Source organism: Misgurnus anguillicaudatus, unplaced genomic scaffold (genome assembly GCF_027580225.2).
Source record: "Misgurnus anguillicaudatus unplaced genomic scaffold, ASM2758022v2 HiC_scaffold_29, whole genome shotgun sequence".
Taxonomy (NCBI): Eukaryota; Metazoa; Chordata; class Actinopteri; order Cypriniformes; family Cobitidae; genus Misgurnus; species Misgurnus anguillicaudatus.
The window spans coordinates 11467916-11484185 of NW_027395279.1; the positions used below are offsets into that span (position 1 = coordinate 11467916).

Below are 16270 nucleotides of genomic sequence, written 5' to 3' on the forward strand. Positions count from 1 at the left end.
ACTGTAAATAATGTCAAAATATATAACCATTTGATTCTCAACCATTTTTGCTGTATCATACAGGATTTATCATGGACTGTTTAACTGCCACTTGTATATTGCCATATGAGATAATATTCATTGTGATCACAGATCAGAGTGTATTACAGTATGTGAGTATAAATACATACCCTGTACTGTCACTGTTATTGGTTCACTGTATTGTGTGTAAACCTGAGGGTCTCCTCTTCCGGCTCTGCACTTGTACTTTCCTCCTTCAGAGACTTTGACTGTTGATTGTACAGATCTTGTTGTTTTAGTTCCTGTAGCTTTATAGTATTCAGGGTTTGGAGGTTTGACAAAGAAAAACTCCCAACCAGTGGCCTGATGAACCTCACAGGTCAGAGTAACTGAGTCTCCAATGAATAGAGGCATCTTTGGCTCCACAGTCAGAGTTGGTTTTACATCTATCAATAGGAGTTGTAAAAGTACAGAAACATGATTTGGTAAATCATGGGGGCAGTCCAAAATAATTTAAACATGGCTAAAAACACCAGGCGGACGTCAACTGTAGGGTAGTGTGCACACCAAAGCATTTATGCCGGCGGTCGGTGCATGTTTTCAATTGTTTTCTATGAAAGCGCCGCGCTTTTCAAAAAGTATTTGCCTTTTTTTGTCGGTGCACAGAGAGTTAAAAAAGTTCAACTTGAGAAACAAAGCTAAGCTCATCAATGTCACTTCAATATCACGACAATCAGCTGACACAGCGTTCAATGTCTAATAAACAAAGCAGAAATATCATAGCAACCAAAGCGCTCAGCTGAAAAAAGCTGGAAAGCACCTACAATCGGTGTCCGTCTGGCGTTTTCAGCTGCGTTTAAACGCTTTGGTGTGCAGACACCCTTATAGCTTAAATACGGGACAGCTCTGTATACAGCTATTACATTTCTTCTAGCATTATTATTACTCAAATATTTAAAGTCACAATGAAATTTAAATGATAACTTTTTATTTTTTATGGAATATTGTGGGATTTTTTTTATGAATGGTATGGTCATGGTATGATGTGAGGGCGGTGAAAAGTAAGTTACAACATGACCCAACTTCAAATAATCCAATCAGTTCTCGGTGGACGAAATCAAGTCCATCCTATCTTTTTTCTCATTTTAGAAGCTGTTTCACTCGGATATATGTCACAATGGAGAAAATAAGACAAGCATTAAAGCATTTAAAGAGATGGGTTTAAAGTGAGAATTATTTTATTTTCATTTTAGTCTTCTTTTAGTTTTTTGGGTACCACTTTAGAATAGTGATCCATTGTTAATGAATAACTACACAGGAACAAATGAGTAATGCAATATTAATTTGTAATAGAGAAAACTTAATAAATAGTTTATATACTGTAGCTTCCATAATTGGAATTGGGTTCCATGCCTTGGAACCCCTAGATTTGAGCTAAGTTCCCAATGTCTACAATGTCCTGCTACCTGTTCAAAATCATTCTTGTATAAATTGCCCCATTTAAAGGTCACATTATTTCTGATCCCATTTTTCAAAATTTAGTTAGTGTGTAATGTTGCTATAATAGCATAAATAATACCTGTAAAATGATAAAGCTCAAAGTTCACTGCCAAGCAATATATTTTCTTTAACATAGTTCACCTTTCAAAGCCTACAGCGAACAGCCGGTTTGGACTACAGCCCTTTATTTCCTGCTTTAATGACATCACTAGAACAATTTTTGACTAAACTCTGCCCACAGGAATACGTCAGTCGCCAGCTAAGCTAACGGCAAGCTAAGCTGCTATCGAATCACAACACACTAAACAAACAGTACAGTGAAAACAGCGCTATACAGATAAGTAAATTGTGTGAAAAACACTGCGTTTTTAACACGTGAAACACGAACACGTTATATAGCGCACTGCAAAATTCAAAGTATTAAAAGTTTCATCCTCTATAACTCGTTCATTGTCATATGAAATAGTGTTCATTGTTTTCTCAGAACAAAGTGTATTATGTTAGTATAAGTATTTACCATGTACTGTCACTGTTATTGGTTGACTGTCTTGTGTGTAAACCTGAGGGTTTTCTCTTTTTCTGGCTCTGCACTTGTACTGTCCTCCATCAGAGACTCGCACAGCTGTGATTGTTTTAGCTCCTGTAGTTTCATAGTCTTTAAGGTATGCAGTGTATGGAGGTCTGGTAAAGACAAACTCCCATCCAGTGGACTTCTTCACCTCACAGGTCAGAGTAACTGAGTCTCCAATGAACACAGGCATCTGTGGCAGCACAGTCAGAGTCGGTGTTATATCTGTCAATATAAAATCAGTAAGAGTTTGAGATCTCCAACTGGTAAATCATTAGTGCATTTTAAGTTCACAGATGAAACTGAATACTCGACTGATAGATGAGATCTTTCGAGATGTTATCTGATGTGTGTACAGTACAGTATGTACATTGAACTCATTCTCCGCTAGCCTTTTTTTATTTTCCCGCAAACATTTTTTGTGATTTTCACAAAAGTTAAAAAAAAACTTCCAGGAAAATTTATTCTAAAAAAGACCCCCATACAAATATATCAAATGAAAGAACGGACCCTCTGCTTTCAAACAAACAATTAAAACAACCCAAATAGGAAAAAACCTTTCATCATATATATATATATATATATATATATATATATATATATATATATATATATATATATATATATATATATATATATATTCTGTGCTTAAAAACTATTAAATATGTTTTTTTTTTTGTATTCAAATATATTTTTTTAGCAAAAGGCTGAAATAATTGCATTTTTTTGTTTAGGGATCAGATTCAGAACGATTATCAAATCATAAACACAGTGTAAAATTAATAAATGTTTTGGTTCAGGTTTTTTTTAATTGAGTAAGAGCGCCATCTAGTATTACAGATTACAAAAACTCATCAGGAACATGTTTTTTAATGCATATTTTTTTCCTAATAGAAGAGATAACTCGTCAATGGCACGGAAAGCGTTAAATAGACAAAATTCAATGGTGTTTTCTTGCTGACAATAACATTTAGGAACTAAATCAGTATAAAATTGAATATGATCTTCTTTATATATACACAATAAAATGTATTTATAATCAAAATATTGAGTGATGCACTGCTACCATTAAAATGCTGCACTATTTAAAACAATAAAAACTGAACAAGATAAATATGTGTGTGCATTTTCATAATCATTTTAATACATATTGTCCCATTTAATCCAATACATTATATAATTCTAATCACCACTTATAAAATAATGTTTATTGTGATCTCAGAACAAAGTATATTATGTGAGTATAAATACTTACCCTGTACTCTCACTGTTATTGGTTCACTGTCTTGTGTGTAAACCTCAGGGTTTCCTCTTCTTCTGGCTCTGCATGTGTACTCTCCTCCATCAGAGACTCGCACAGCTGTGATTGTTTTAGTTCCTGTAGGTTCATAGTCTTTAGGGTATGCAGTGTACGTACTGGTAAAGACAAACTCCCATCCAGTGGGCTGCTTCACCTCACAGGTCAGTGTAACTGAGTCTCCTATGAACACAGGCATCTGTGGCAGCACAGTCAGAGTTGGTGTTATATCTGTCAATATAAAATCAATAGGAGTTGTGAAAGTTTTTTAAGAAGATCTCAAACTGGTAAATCATTAGTGCATTTCTTCGAGATGTTATTTGATGTGTGTACACTACAGTGTGTACATTTAAATAGACAATATTACATGGTGTTTTCTTGCTGACATTAAAATTTAGGAACGAAATCATTATATATAGAATTTAATCTTCTTTATTTGTTTATATATACACACATTAAAATTAATTTATAAACAAAATAGTTAAGGATTTATTACTACCGTTAAAATTTTAAATTTAATCTAAAACATGAAAAACTGAACAAGACTAATCTTTGTGTGCATTTTCATAATCATTGTAATATAAATTGCCCCATTTGATCCAATACATTAAAAATGTCCTTTTTAATTGTAATCACCACTTATTCAATGATTTATAAAATAATGTTCATTGTTTTCTCAGAACAAAGTGTATTATATGAGCAGGGCTTGACATTAACTTTTTTTGTTCACCAGCAACAGTGGCCAGTGGTTTTCCAAGGTTACTAGCCACTTAACATTTTCGCTGGCCACAATTTTCTTGTTGGAAAAATACATTTCACATGATTAAAATTGACATGCTAAAATTACTTTTTAAAGATTGGCACCCAAATTGAGACTACATACCGTATAAGCTGGTATATACCTGGTATTATTACAGATCATATCACAATCTGCAATATCACAATCTGTTTTTGAGTAACACTTTATTTTACGGTGTCTTTGTTACGCATGCTACATGTAATTATTATAGTAATAACAGTTAATTATGCATAGTTACATGCAACTAACCCTAAACCAAACCCTAATCCTAACCCCAACTCTATAGTAAGTATATGTTGTTAATGATTATTACTTAGTACTTAAATATATAATTACACTGTAACAGTGATGCCGTAAAATAAAGTGTGACCTGTTTTTTTATCTAAAAACTAGACTTAATTTCTTAGGTCATTTTGCTAATCAAGAAAATACATCTTGATTTAAGATTGTTTTATATTTATACTAAAACAAGACAAAAATAATAAGTAAAAAAGTGTTTTTTTTTTCAGTGCAGTAAGGCATACACTGCAAAAATGATTTTCAAGAAAAAAATTCTTGAAATTTTTGTAGTTTTAGTAAAATATCTAAAAATTCTTAAATTAAGATGCTTTTTCTTGATGAGCAAAACGACCCAAGAAAATAAGTCTAGTTTTTAGACCAAAAATATCAAATTTAAGTGATTTTGTTTATAAAACAAGCAAAAAAAATCTGCCAATGGGCTAAAGAAAAACATCTTGAAAATTTTTCTTAACCTGATAAGGAACATTGTGCCGTACACGGTACACCCCCTCCCTTGCATGTGATGCTGCATTACGTCATTGTAACTTTGAAGCATTAAATCTTCAAAATATACGGTCATGCGGCACATCTTGTAAAGCTTAGACTTTCAGGATTCCATTAAGCGCACACACAAAGCATAATATGATTTTTAGCAGTCATAAAACTGTAATCTAGTTGTAAGTTACCTGAACTGGGCGACGCCGATTTAGGATATTTACTTACCTTTAAAATCTTCCCTTTATCCGCTTCGGTCAAATTGTCCAAAACAAATTGTTCATAAATCCCCAAAAGTCCAAGGAAATGGAATATCCAAGCCTTTTTATCCAAAACGATTTGTTCTTCTCACAATCTTGACATTTCTGATCGAATTACGATATAAATAGTGTATACAATTAGTTCACTAACGGACATTCGTTCGAATCTCACTTTTCATTCACGATTTATAATGAATATATTTGAATGTCACGTTTATTGTGCAACGTCTGAGGAACAAATGCGCCCCCTTGTGGAATTTCAGCCGTTCCATAAGAGGCTACACACTAAATTCAAGAAAAATTCAAAAAAATTCGCTTACCCCATTGGAAGATTTTTTCGCTTAAAAAATGTATTAGCTACAACAGCAAACACTGCTCAGTTAGAAACATGTAGATGAATTTTACTGTTTATGCATATTGTATTTCCTAAGCTTGATTATGGTTTCTTTTAAGTGATTTAAGACTTCATTTAAGGCGCTAATTAACTGTTGAGAGGGCATGTTGGGTGAAAGTAAAAAAGCACAGTATGATGCGCGAGTGCGTATCCCTCTCCTACATGAATAGTGCTCTTTAGCACCTCGCTTTTTCCAATGCTTGTCAGTTTCAGCTGGTTCACGTTTTTTGAATGAAAATGCGTTGTGGGAACGTGTTAAGGTAGGATAGTGCTTTTTGTCCCTCCCCAGACAGCAGAAAGAGAAAAAATTCTAAGCTTACAAATAAAAGTGAGCTCATTGGCAGAGATTAATGACACCAATGAGGACATATTTATGAATAAAGACATTAATTTTGACTAATAAAATACTTAAAAAAAAGGACACATTGTTTAAGGGTTTCATTTGCCATTGTACAAAACTGGACATGCGCTCTTATCTGCACAGATCTCCATGAATTTCTCTCCGCTCTTGCTCAAAGAGTATGCACATGCCTTAAATGTCTTTAATGCAATCGCATATCTTTCCTCTTGCGCAAAGTGTACGTGTGTGCAGTCATTGCTTCCTGTACATTCGTAAATCTATCAGTGCTTGGTGCAGGAAGTGCTTATGAGAGTTGTAGTTTCGTAGTGTCACACAGCGCACTTTTTATTATTTCACATGGCTTTAAAGAAAACTACAATTAAAAAATTATATTAAACCCATTAAAGTTGCCAGTGGGAGTGGCTGTCCTACCGGCATTTGGTGGGTTGGCGGGTGTTAAGGCCAATTTATACTTTTGCGTTAGGTGCGCGTTATATGTACGCCGTAACATACGCATAGACGCGAACCCTGTCGCCGTAGCCTTCGCAGTACCTGATGTGCACCTCCTCAAAAATGTAACTACACGTCGAAACGATGCGGACCGCAAGATCTGTGATTGGTCGGCGTGAATGCATTGTGTTTCCCCCTACGCATTTCGGCGGTTAACTGCAGAGCAACACAAACGCAGAAGTATAAATGCTCATGACGGCGTTGCCTACGTGCATAGCGTCTGGCGTTTCCTACGGCGTAACCCCGACGCAAAAGTATAAATTGGCTTTTAATGTCAAGCCCTGTATGCAAGTATAAAAAACTTACTCTGTACTGTGACTATTGTTGGTTCACTGTATTGTGTGTAAACCTGAGGGTTTTCTCTTTTTCTGGCTCTGCACTTGTACTCTCCTCCATCAGAGACCTGCACAGCTGTGATTATTTTAGTTCCTGTAGGTTCAGTGGATTTATGGTATGCAGTGGATGGAGGTCTGGTAAAGAGAAACTCCCATCCACTGGACTGCTTCATCTCACAGATCAGAGTAACTGAGTCTCCAATGAACACAGACGTCTGTGGCTGCACAGTCAGAGTTGGTGTTATATCTGTCAATACAAAATCAATAGGAGTTGTGAAAGTTTTTTTAACAAGATCTCCAACTGGTAAATCATTAGTGCATTATTAGTTCACAGATAAATCTAAATATTCAATTGATAGATGAGATCTTTTGAGATGTTATTTGATGTGTGTACAGTACAGTATGTAGCCTACATTTAAATAGACAAAATTCAAATTCTAGATGACATTAAACTAAATCAGTATAAAATGGAATATGATCTTTCTATTTGCTTATACATAAACATTAAAATGTATTTATGATCAAAATATTGAGGGATTTATTGCTATCACTAAAATTCTGCACTATTTAAAACATGAAAAACTGAACAAGATAAATGTTTATGTGCATTTTCATAATAATTTTTATAGAAATTGCCACATTTAATCATTTAATCGTATCCTCTATAATTGAAGTCTTATTTAATGATTTATAATATAATGTTCATAGTTTTCTCAGATCAAAGTGTATTATGTCAGTATAAATACTTACCCTGTACTGTCAATGTTATTGGTTTACTGTCTTGCGTGTAAATCTGAGGGTTTTGTTTTCTTCTGGCTCTGCACCAGTACTCTCCTCCATCAGAGACTTGCACAGATCTGATTATTTTAGTTTTAGCTTCTTTAGGTTCCGTGAATTCATGGTATGCAGTGTTTGATGGTATGATAAAGATAAACTCCCATCCAGTGGACTGATGAATCTCACAGATCAGAGTAACTGTGTCTCCAATGAACACAGACGTCTGTGGCTTCACAGTCAGAGTTGGTGTTATTTCTGTCAATATAAAATCATTGCGAGTTGTAAAAGTTTATCAACAAGATCTTCTTAAGCATATTATAGCAATGAATACACTGTAATGCACACAATATATGAACTTTGTGTCATGGTCCTGTCTTCAGGTCACAGTTTTCTAAGTCATAGTGACAGGGTCATGGCAGTCCCATGTTTTTTGTGAAGGCACTGGCTAGAGTTTTCAACGCGACCCGTGGATTCGGGTCAAAAATATAAGCAAATGAGTCGGGTCGGACCTCGGGCTTAATTTTTTACGCTCAGAGAAAAAATTAATAATCATCAGGGAAAGGAATAGAACCTCAACAATCAAACCTTCTCTCTCAGACTAGGAAAATAATGGGGATGGGACATGAAGCTCCTATATTTTATGATATGTTAGTTAAACAGACAATTTCCATATCTTACGCAACAATGTTAATATGGTCGACAGATTTGAACATCAACCTTACACGTAAGGAGTGGGATTGTATTTGTGAAAATATTAAGAGGGTCTCAAGGGACATTAAAATTAGACTAATTCAGTTTAAGATTTTGAATCGGTTTTATTGGACCCCGACTAGATTGTTTAGGTTGAAGCTGAGGGATAATCCAGACTGTTGGAAATGTAACAACTCGGAAGGAACTTTTTTCACATGTTCTGGGAATGTTCTATGATTAAGAATTATTGGTCAAAGATTCATGACTGTATTGAAAACATTACCCAGACTACGTTGGAGTTTTGCCCGAGGCTATATGTTTTAAATGATCCACAAATGACAGCTAACTGTGGTGGAGCTGCAGACTTCATCCAAACCAGTATAATGGTAGGAAAACAAATAATAATGAGAAATTGGAAGAACGCAGGTGAGCCCTCCTTTCAGGAGTGGAGTATAGAATTGGCAAAAGTGGCTTCATATGAAAAAAATCTGTTTCAAAATCAATGCCGGGGCCGACAAATATTTGGCAAAATGGGGATTATATGTGCAATATATTGCTACTAGATGAGAACGTGGTGCATGTTAGAAAATATATATTTTGAATGTATTTTTTTTTCTTTTCTTTATAGTAATAATTTATGTTTATTTAAAATGTATCGTCATTGCGGGATACATGTTATCAGGGCCGGTTTTTGCTATGGGCAATGTGGGCGAATGCCCAGGGCGCAATCTATGTGAGGGCGCACGAGCGCACTCAAAAAAAAAAAAAAAATCCAAGCGGTTTTTTAGACAAACGCTCATTTCCATCTCAAGTTAGTGCTAAGAGTCATACACAGGTTGTGTGCGTGTCAAGAGGCACGGGAGAAAGGGGCGGGGAAACAGCTTGCGACTGCAAAACGCTCGCTCGCCTTAAGGGGGGCGAGTGAGGGATAGACTGATCCCAGACCAGAGGCCATACAACACAAACTGCTGCGTCTGCTTCCAAAATCATTTTATTTTTCATTCCTAAAATTAACATAGACCCATATACCTACGAACATGTTATCAATTGGATTTTGTGAGAAAAAAAATCTGTAGAGTCAGTCATCTACGTGACTCACGTCACGTGACACCGGTTGATTGACGGGCGAACGGACGTTGTTGTTGGCAAAATGTAATGCAAAGTTAATGATGTCGAGTCTTCATCATCATGGATCAAATTAAAAGACCAAAGAAGCCATAAGTTGCCCAGATCAGAAAAATAAGAAAAGAAGATGAGGAAAAATGGGCAAAAGATAAAGGTATGCCGATTTCTACGAGCTAATGTTATTTATATTAGCCTCGCTCTCTTGCTAATATGTTGCTATTAGCCACAGAACACGACTGTTTTTTTGTTTTGTTTTAGTTTTGCTGAACTAGCAACTATTAGAATTGAGGCACCATGTCATGCAACTAAATTCACCCATAGGCAACACACAGTCTAGTTTGTGTTTGCAACACAACAAGTGCAAACTCACACAGACCTCCTGACTGTGTCATTTTTTATTGCTATACGCTATATGTGAACTTAAATAACTTCTAATATAAATTGACATGCCATTTTGTAAGCTACACAGTGATATAGCTTTTTAAATAATTTGTAGTGTATGCTTAGCATTTGTTAACATCCTATAAACTAATAAAATGTGTGTTATGGTCATTTTAATTGGGTAACTGATGCATGTGTGATGTAAGTGTATCTAACTTACATATTGGATCTTAATTGTAAATTCAGGGGCATTTCTGAAATATTTTGAAGTTAGAGCACCCACTGGCAAAAATGAGGAGTCAGATACTTCAACAGCAGCCACAGACATGGTTGTGGAGTCTGATGAGGAGTGTGTGTGTGTGTGTTTATATACTGTATTACATTTATTTATCTTGTTTTTCTCTGTTCTTGTTACCTTTTTGTATTTAAGATTATATATAATAAAATAATACATGTTGGTGGCGGGATTTGGGGGTAATTCTTTTTTTCTGGGGGCGGCCAAGGGATGGTTCGCCCAGGGCGTAAATCTAGCCAGGACCGCCACTGCATGTTATGCTGGAAAGCATGAAGGGAATACAATGTTGTTTATAATGTATCAGTGATGATCAAAAAATTTAATAAAATGCTAATGATAAAAAAATAATCATCACTGCTGTTCATCGTAAAGAAAGTCTGGTCTGGCTGCTGTGTACAATATGCATCAAGGAGAGGGGCAGGGGATAGCAATAAGCTCCGGGGCGGATCAGCAACGGATCCAGACCAGAGCTGCCGGCTTCAGAGCGGATCCATTGTGGATCCACCACGGAGCTTATTGATAACACTGCGTGCACGCCTGTTGCCTGGAGAAGAAGAGTTGGAGAAAAGTAAACTTGCTGCAGGTGAATTCACCGTTGCTTGTTACTACAGGAGGAGAAGCAGCTGGCTGGGTACATGTTTGAGTTATTTTTATTAATTATTGTGTGATTTTTATTTAAGGCATATTTATATAGCCTATATTTAAAGTTTATTGTTTCAGTTGTTTGTATTGTTAAAAGGCTTGAACATTAAAGGTTGATTTGAATTCCAATCTGCTGGTCATGATAATAGACTACGTGTATGAGAAAAAAGGGAGGGGGGGGGGTCGGCGGCGTCGGGCCGCGGGTCGGGTTCGGACAGATAAATCACGTTGATGTGTCGCGTTACATCGTCAGCTCCGGGCTTTAAAAGCCACAGGCCAGGTCGGAATGTAATTTTCAGGCCCGTTGGGAACTCTAGCACTGGCTTTGTTTATTCAGGCCATGTGCCTTCTGTCTCGTCTGCTGACCCCGCCCCCTCATCTCTTCGTTAATCACCTTGTTATAAAGGGTATGCATTGAGGTCACTTTTCCACGTGACCACACCAGAGCTCGCCTTGTTAAGTGGCAAACATTAAACAAAATGTCTGGTTTTCATAGAGGCTGCTGCGAAAATGCCAGTAAAACGGACTATTATCAGCTTAAATTGAATTTAGTTGGCCTGAACAGTGACCCTAACAACTTGCCAAACAACCAGTTGTCTGTGCCCAGACATTGCTTTTCCATGTTTGTCTTGCCTAACTGCCACACCAAGATAAAGCATTTGAAATTTTTTTTTTATTTGCATTTCTTATCTCCTTATGTCACTAGTTAACACAATCAATGTATTTTTTTCAACACATCCCATCATTTTTTTAAATTGGCCTCTACCAAACGGTTGATATGTCACTTAATGGAATTCAAACACATATGGAAATTAGAAAATCTGAACTAATACTAATTTTTTTTACAAACATAATCAAAATAAAATGGTTTTGTATATTAAATCTTCTTTATTTATTGAAGTATAACATATTATAACATATTATATATAACATATTATTGAAGTATAACATATAAAATATTTCAGGTTTTCATTTTAACACAGGAAATAAAATGTTTTCATGTTTTTTTTGCAATAAAATGACTAAAAGTAACAAAAATAAGGACTTTCTGCATTTAAAACCTTAAATAAAAGAAGGCCAAAGATAGTAATACAATGGGATTTTAGTATTTTATGATTTAGAAACACACTGTCAAGTGTGGTAGTGCAACATATTTTTTTACTTTTTTTAGATAAATTAAAGGGGTCATGGCATGAAAATCTGACATTTTCCATGTTTAAGTGCTATGATTGGGTCCCCAGTGCTTCTATCAACCTAGAAAATGTGAAAAAGATCAACCCAGTAATTTAGTTTTGGTAAACCATTCTCTGCAAGCATGTGAAAAAATAGGTAATTGAAATTTGGCTCCCCTTGTGATGTCAGAAGGAGCTCTTATTATAATAATTCCGAACCTTAATATGCACTTTCCAACCACAGCAATGCCATTTAGTGCAGAGAGGGAGAGAAAGAGAAAATAGTTTACAGCACAATTAAGTTTCAATTTCAACAAAACACCCTCATTGTGATCAGTGTTTGCACTTCATCCGCTCATTTGCATTTGAAAGGACACACCCAAAACGGCACATTTTTGCTCACACCTACAAATGGCAATTTTAACATGCTATAATAAATTATTTTTATGGTATTTTGAGCTAAAACAGCACATATGTGCCCTTGGGAGAAACCAAAGCTTTATTTGACATATTAAAAAAGTCTTGTGACATGGCCCCTTTAACATTTCTTTGTAAACCAGCAATGCTGTGTAGAGTAAGCCAACGTTACAAACAATCCTTCAAACAATTTAAAACATCATTTAAGTAATTTTTGATTAATTAATGAGTAATTATGATTTCCATACATTAATTATATGAATTCATTATAGTTATTTCAAAAAAATTTCCAGAAGTGGCAAAAATACATACTTATTGAATATATTGAGATCATTTCTTAAGAAATAACAATAGCTGTGTCATATTCATAGCTGTTGATGATTAGAAATTTATATTTCATAGCAAATAGTACATTCTGACTGCAGAAATGGATGATCTGAAAACATTACTTTAGCTTTTCTACTTTTACCATAAAGTGACAAATCCACCGTTTGGTTGAGCATGTTTTTGAAAAATTATTCAAAACATACAAACAAGTTTTTTCAGGGCACCAAATAACATCATTTTGTAAAGTTAGGGCTCTTACAGTGTAATATGTCAAAAAATATGGTTTCCTTGAAAAAATTCAACAAGAACAGTTCACATAGCAGGAGTGATTTTTTTCTTTTTGACATCCACATAACAAGATGTGTTGTGACAAGTGCTGTTGATTGACACATTGATATCTAGTGGATTTTTTTGGCATAACATATCTTAAAAAAATAGTAGAGATGGCTCAATCAGCTTAAATTAAGTTAGGTACTCCTCTCAATAAAATATAGGGACTCAAAATGTGCTCAACCGTTTGGTTGAGCTGGCAGTTAAAGGGTTAAACCATCCCACCTTTGTAGAACACAAGGCTCACCATAATGGATGTTTTTTAAAAAAAAAGGCTTACTGAGAAAACAAAACAAAGGCGCTCGGTTTTTATATTTCAACAGAATTTCATTACACTGCCTATGAAGGCTGTCCGAATGCATTTCACAGAGCTGCCTGTCCCTGAAGTCATTGCCTCAATGACTTTTGCTCAGCAGGTTTGTTTCAGAATATGTGAATATGTGATAAAATAAGTGAATCAATAATGAGTGAATCCTCACCTTCAGCTTGTCCAAAGGGAATGTTTAAAATCAGCACTGTAAAGAACAAAGAGAAAAACTTATTACAGTTTCCAAAAAAGCTGATATGTAATAAACAAATACATTTATGGATCATCTTGTTTCTGTAAGTACAAATATTATCAGTGTTGAGCAGAAGGCTTAACAAACTAAACACACTGTTTCCATTTCAAAGCTACATACTTTCTTTCAAACTTTTGACATATAAGAGGTCACTGTACTATAGGTTTTAGACCTCAACAGTTTCTCAATAGTTGAAAAACTTTAATTATAACCAAGCTGCCAAAACACTCAAAGGCAGTTTCCCGGGCAGAGTTTAGATTAAGCCAGGACTAGGCCTTAATAGGACATTTAAGTAGTTTTTACAAAGATACCTTACAAAAAAAAAAAAAACAATACTAACACAAAACAATGGCACTAATATTATGTATTTTTAAAGATGTCAGTGTACACTGTTTTCACTTAAGACAGCTCAAAAATGCATTATAGTCTGGGACTAAACTTAAACCCTGGCTGTTTCTCAATGTCAAGGAAAGATCCTCGAAAGCCAGCACTTCGAGGATGCTATGTCATCGACATCCATCGAAGGACTGTTCCAATATCGAGGATCCGCGGAATTGCAAGCAAGGACTGAGTCCTTTGTTCGAAAAATATCCCATATACAGGAAATCATGCATATGTGTATCCTTTGCGCTCTTCGCGCTCTCAAATCACCCACATAGCCTCTGAAGGAAGTGACTTGGAAAGGCCAGTCCTGCCAAGGAAACAGCCACCGTGCGGAACACCCCTTCATTTAAAACATTATAGTGCTGCTAAAGACTGCCTCTGCATAAGATCAATGCCTACTTACAATGTCTCTTAATCCCCGCCCACACATTTATGCTTATCGACTTGTTAAATCTGACATCATGCATTGCTTCCGGGTTCAACTGATTTCAAATGCCATAGGGAAATAACAAAACAATCACAATAACACTCATATTATAATGCAAAACTCCAAAAAACACAAACAATCCTAATCTTTATCTCCATAACAAAATCCGAGATGACCAGATATGGACTTATGGACATGTGTTTTTTACCAAGTATTAATATTTTGCTTGCAGGGATTCTGTGAGTATGGAGACTGCTGTGAACACTGTAAGTTTATAAAATGTGTGATATGAAGAAACAGTGCTCATAAACAGCTGTTATTCTCTACTGCATTGAGTGGGGGCTTGGATCTGGAAACAGAATTCCTTACATCATGACTTAACAAGCCTACAGCGGAAGGTAAGGATAAGGATAAAGTAAGGAAAACAGGATTATTTGAGCAATAAAATTATAGAGATGCCTCTGAGGATTATAAGACATTGTGCAGTGATTTTAATGACTAAATACTCACCTACTGCAATTTAACACGTTTACATTTAATTATTGCAAATATTACAAAAAATATTTTATTAGAATATGTTTAAATAAAATATACTCTGTGCAGCCAGTTACAACATCCACTGCTCCATGCAAGTTCAATTCTGCTTCTATGTGTGTGCACTTAATCTTGGATGGAGGACAAATTCTGAGTACTGTATGTGTTACGGTACATTCACAAGAGGTGTCAGCATTAACGCGTGTTTGAATCATGGCCCTGTTGCTTTCATCATAGTGGCAACAGCTAGTCACAGTGGCCCCTACATGCTCCTCTGTTCTACAGTCTTGCATAAATGCAATTGGCTGGCTCTACACTAGGTTATTTGCATAAGGCGATCTGGTTGGCTGATGCCTTTGTTGGTGCTTGAAAAGTTGAGAAATGTTCAAATTCACACCAGTTACGTGACGCTGATGGATCTACAATTCAGTTTGACAATGTATGATATCACCCATTCAAAGTAAATCAAAAGCATTAATGCTGACGCCCCATATACAGTTTTTCACAGATGCTAGGACACATTTCTCAATATTTAGGTCACTTTTGCTAAACTCTTCACACAGTGAGCACAACACACAGAAGTCTATGTGGGCTAAACTGAGGATCAATTACCATTGCTTTACCATTTACCAGTACCATTGAACAAAATGCATTCAATAACTACATCTCTCAAATTTCATGAATTCTTTTCTCACTCAGACACAACAACTGCCAAAACTCTTTATACATAAAGGCCAATTTGCACATGCTTACTGTTTTCAAAACTGTTAAACTTATGTTCAAAATATAAACATGATACAAAACTGAATAAGACAGCACGTTGGTACATTTCTACATTAATATTTAAATTAAATGAAATACTTAAATCTTAAAATTAAATGCTATAAAACAATTAGCCAAATGGAGAAGACTGAGTAGATTAGCATTACTTTTGTATCTGTATCAGTGGATGGTGTCTTTAAATTTTTTTTTGTATTTTGTAATTACGCAGTGCAAAAACATAAAAATAAATAAACAACATAAAAAATTGAAGAATTCTGCATCATGTCTGATTCATTCCAGTAACATATATAGCAGTGAATTATAAACAGAGATGTGTCCTTGTTTTACACAAGAAAACATTGTATAATACTATACTAATTGTTAGTGTTTTTTAGGTCATTGTTTTGTGGGTTACCAAATGTGTTTGTCGGCAGTCAACCTTTGCTAGTGTTCTGGAAGAATGAGTTGATTTGAAACCTGAATAAAGTGTTTTGGTAGTTGTAGTGCATTTTGAATGTAAAACGAACTGCTTTGCCAAGCTGAAAGTTGGATAGGAGAACTGTGTGAAGAGTTTAGCAAAAGTGACCTAAGTATTGAGAAATGTGTCTTAGGGATTGTAAAAAAAACTGTAAATGTACCATAACACATACTTAGAATTTGTCCTCCCATC

The 16270-nt window shown here is 35.3% G+C and overlaps 1 protein-coding gene across 1 annotated transcript in view; it reads right to left on the reverse strand.

The window, feature by feature from the left end:
* LOC141362847 (Fc receptor-like protein 5) overlaps window positions 1-16270 on the reverse strand; it is a 41502-nt gene that overhangs the window by 25155 nt on the left and 77 nt on the right. The window contains exons 2-5 of the mRNA XM_073865105.1: window positions 13413-13492; window positions 7528-7809; window positions 6749-7024; window positions 171-446 (exon numbers count right to left, since the gene is read on the reverse strand). Of these exons, the coding sequence (XP_073721206.1) occupies window positions 171-446; window positions 6749-7024; window positions 7528-7809; window positions 13413-13492 (914 nt within the window). The remainder of the gene's footprint in view (window positions 1-170; window positions 447-6748; window positions 7025-7527; window positions 7810-13412; window positions 13493-16270) is intronic.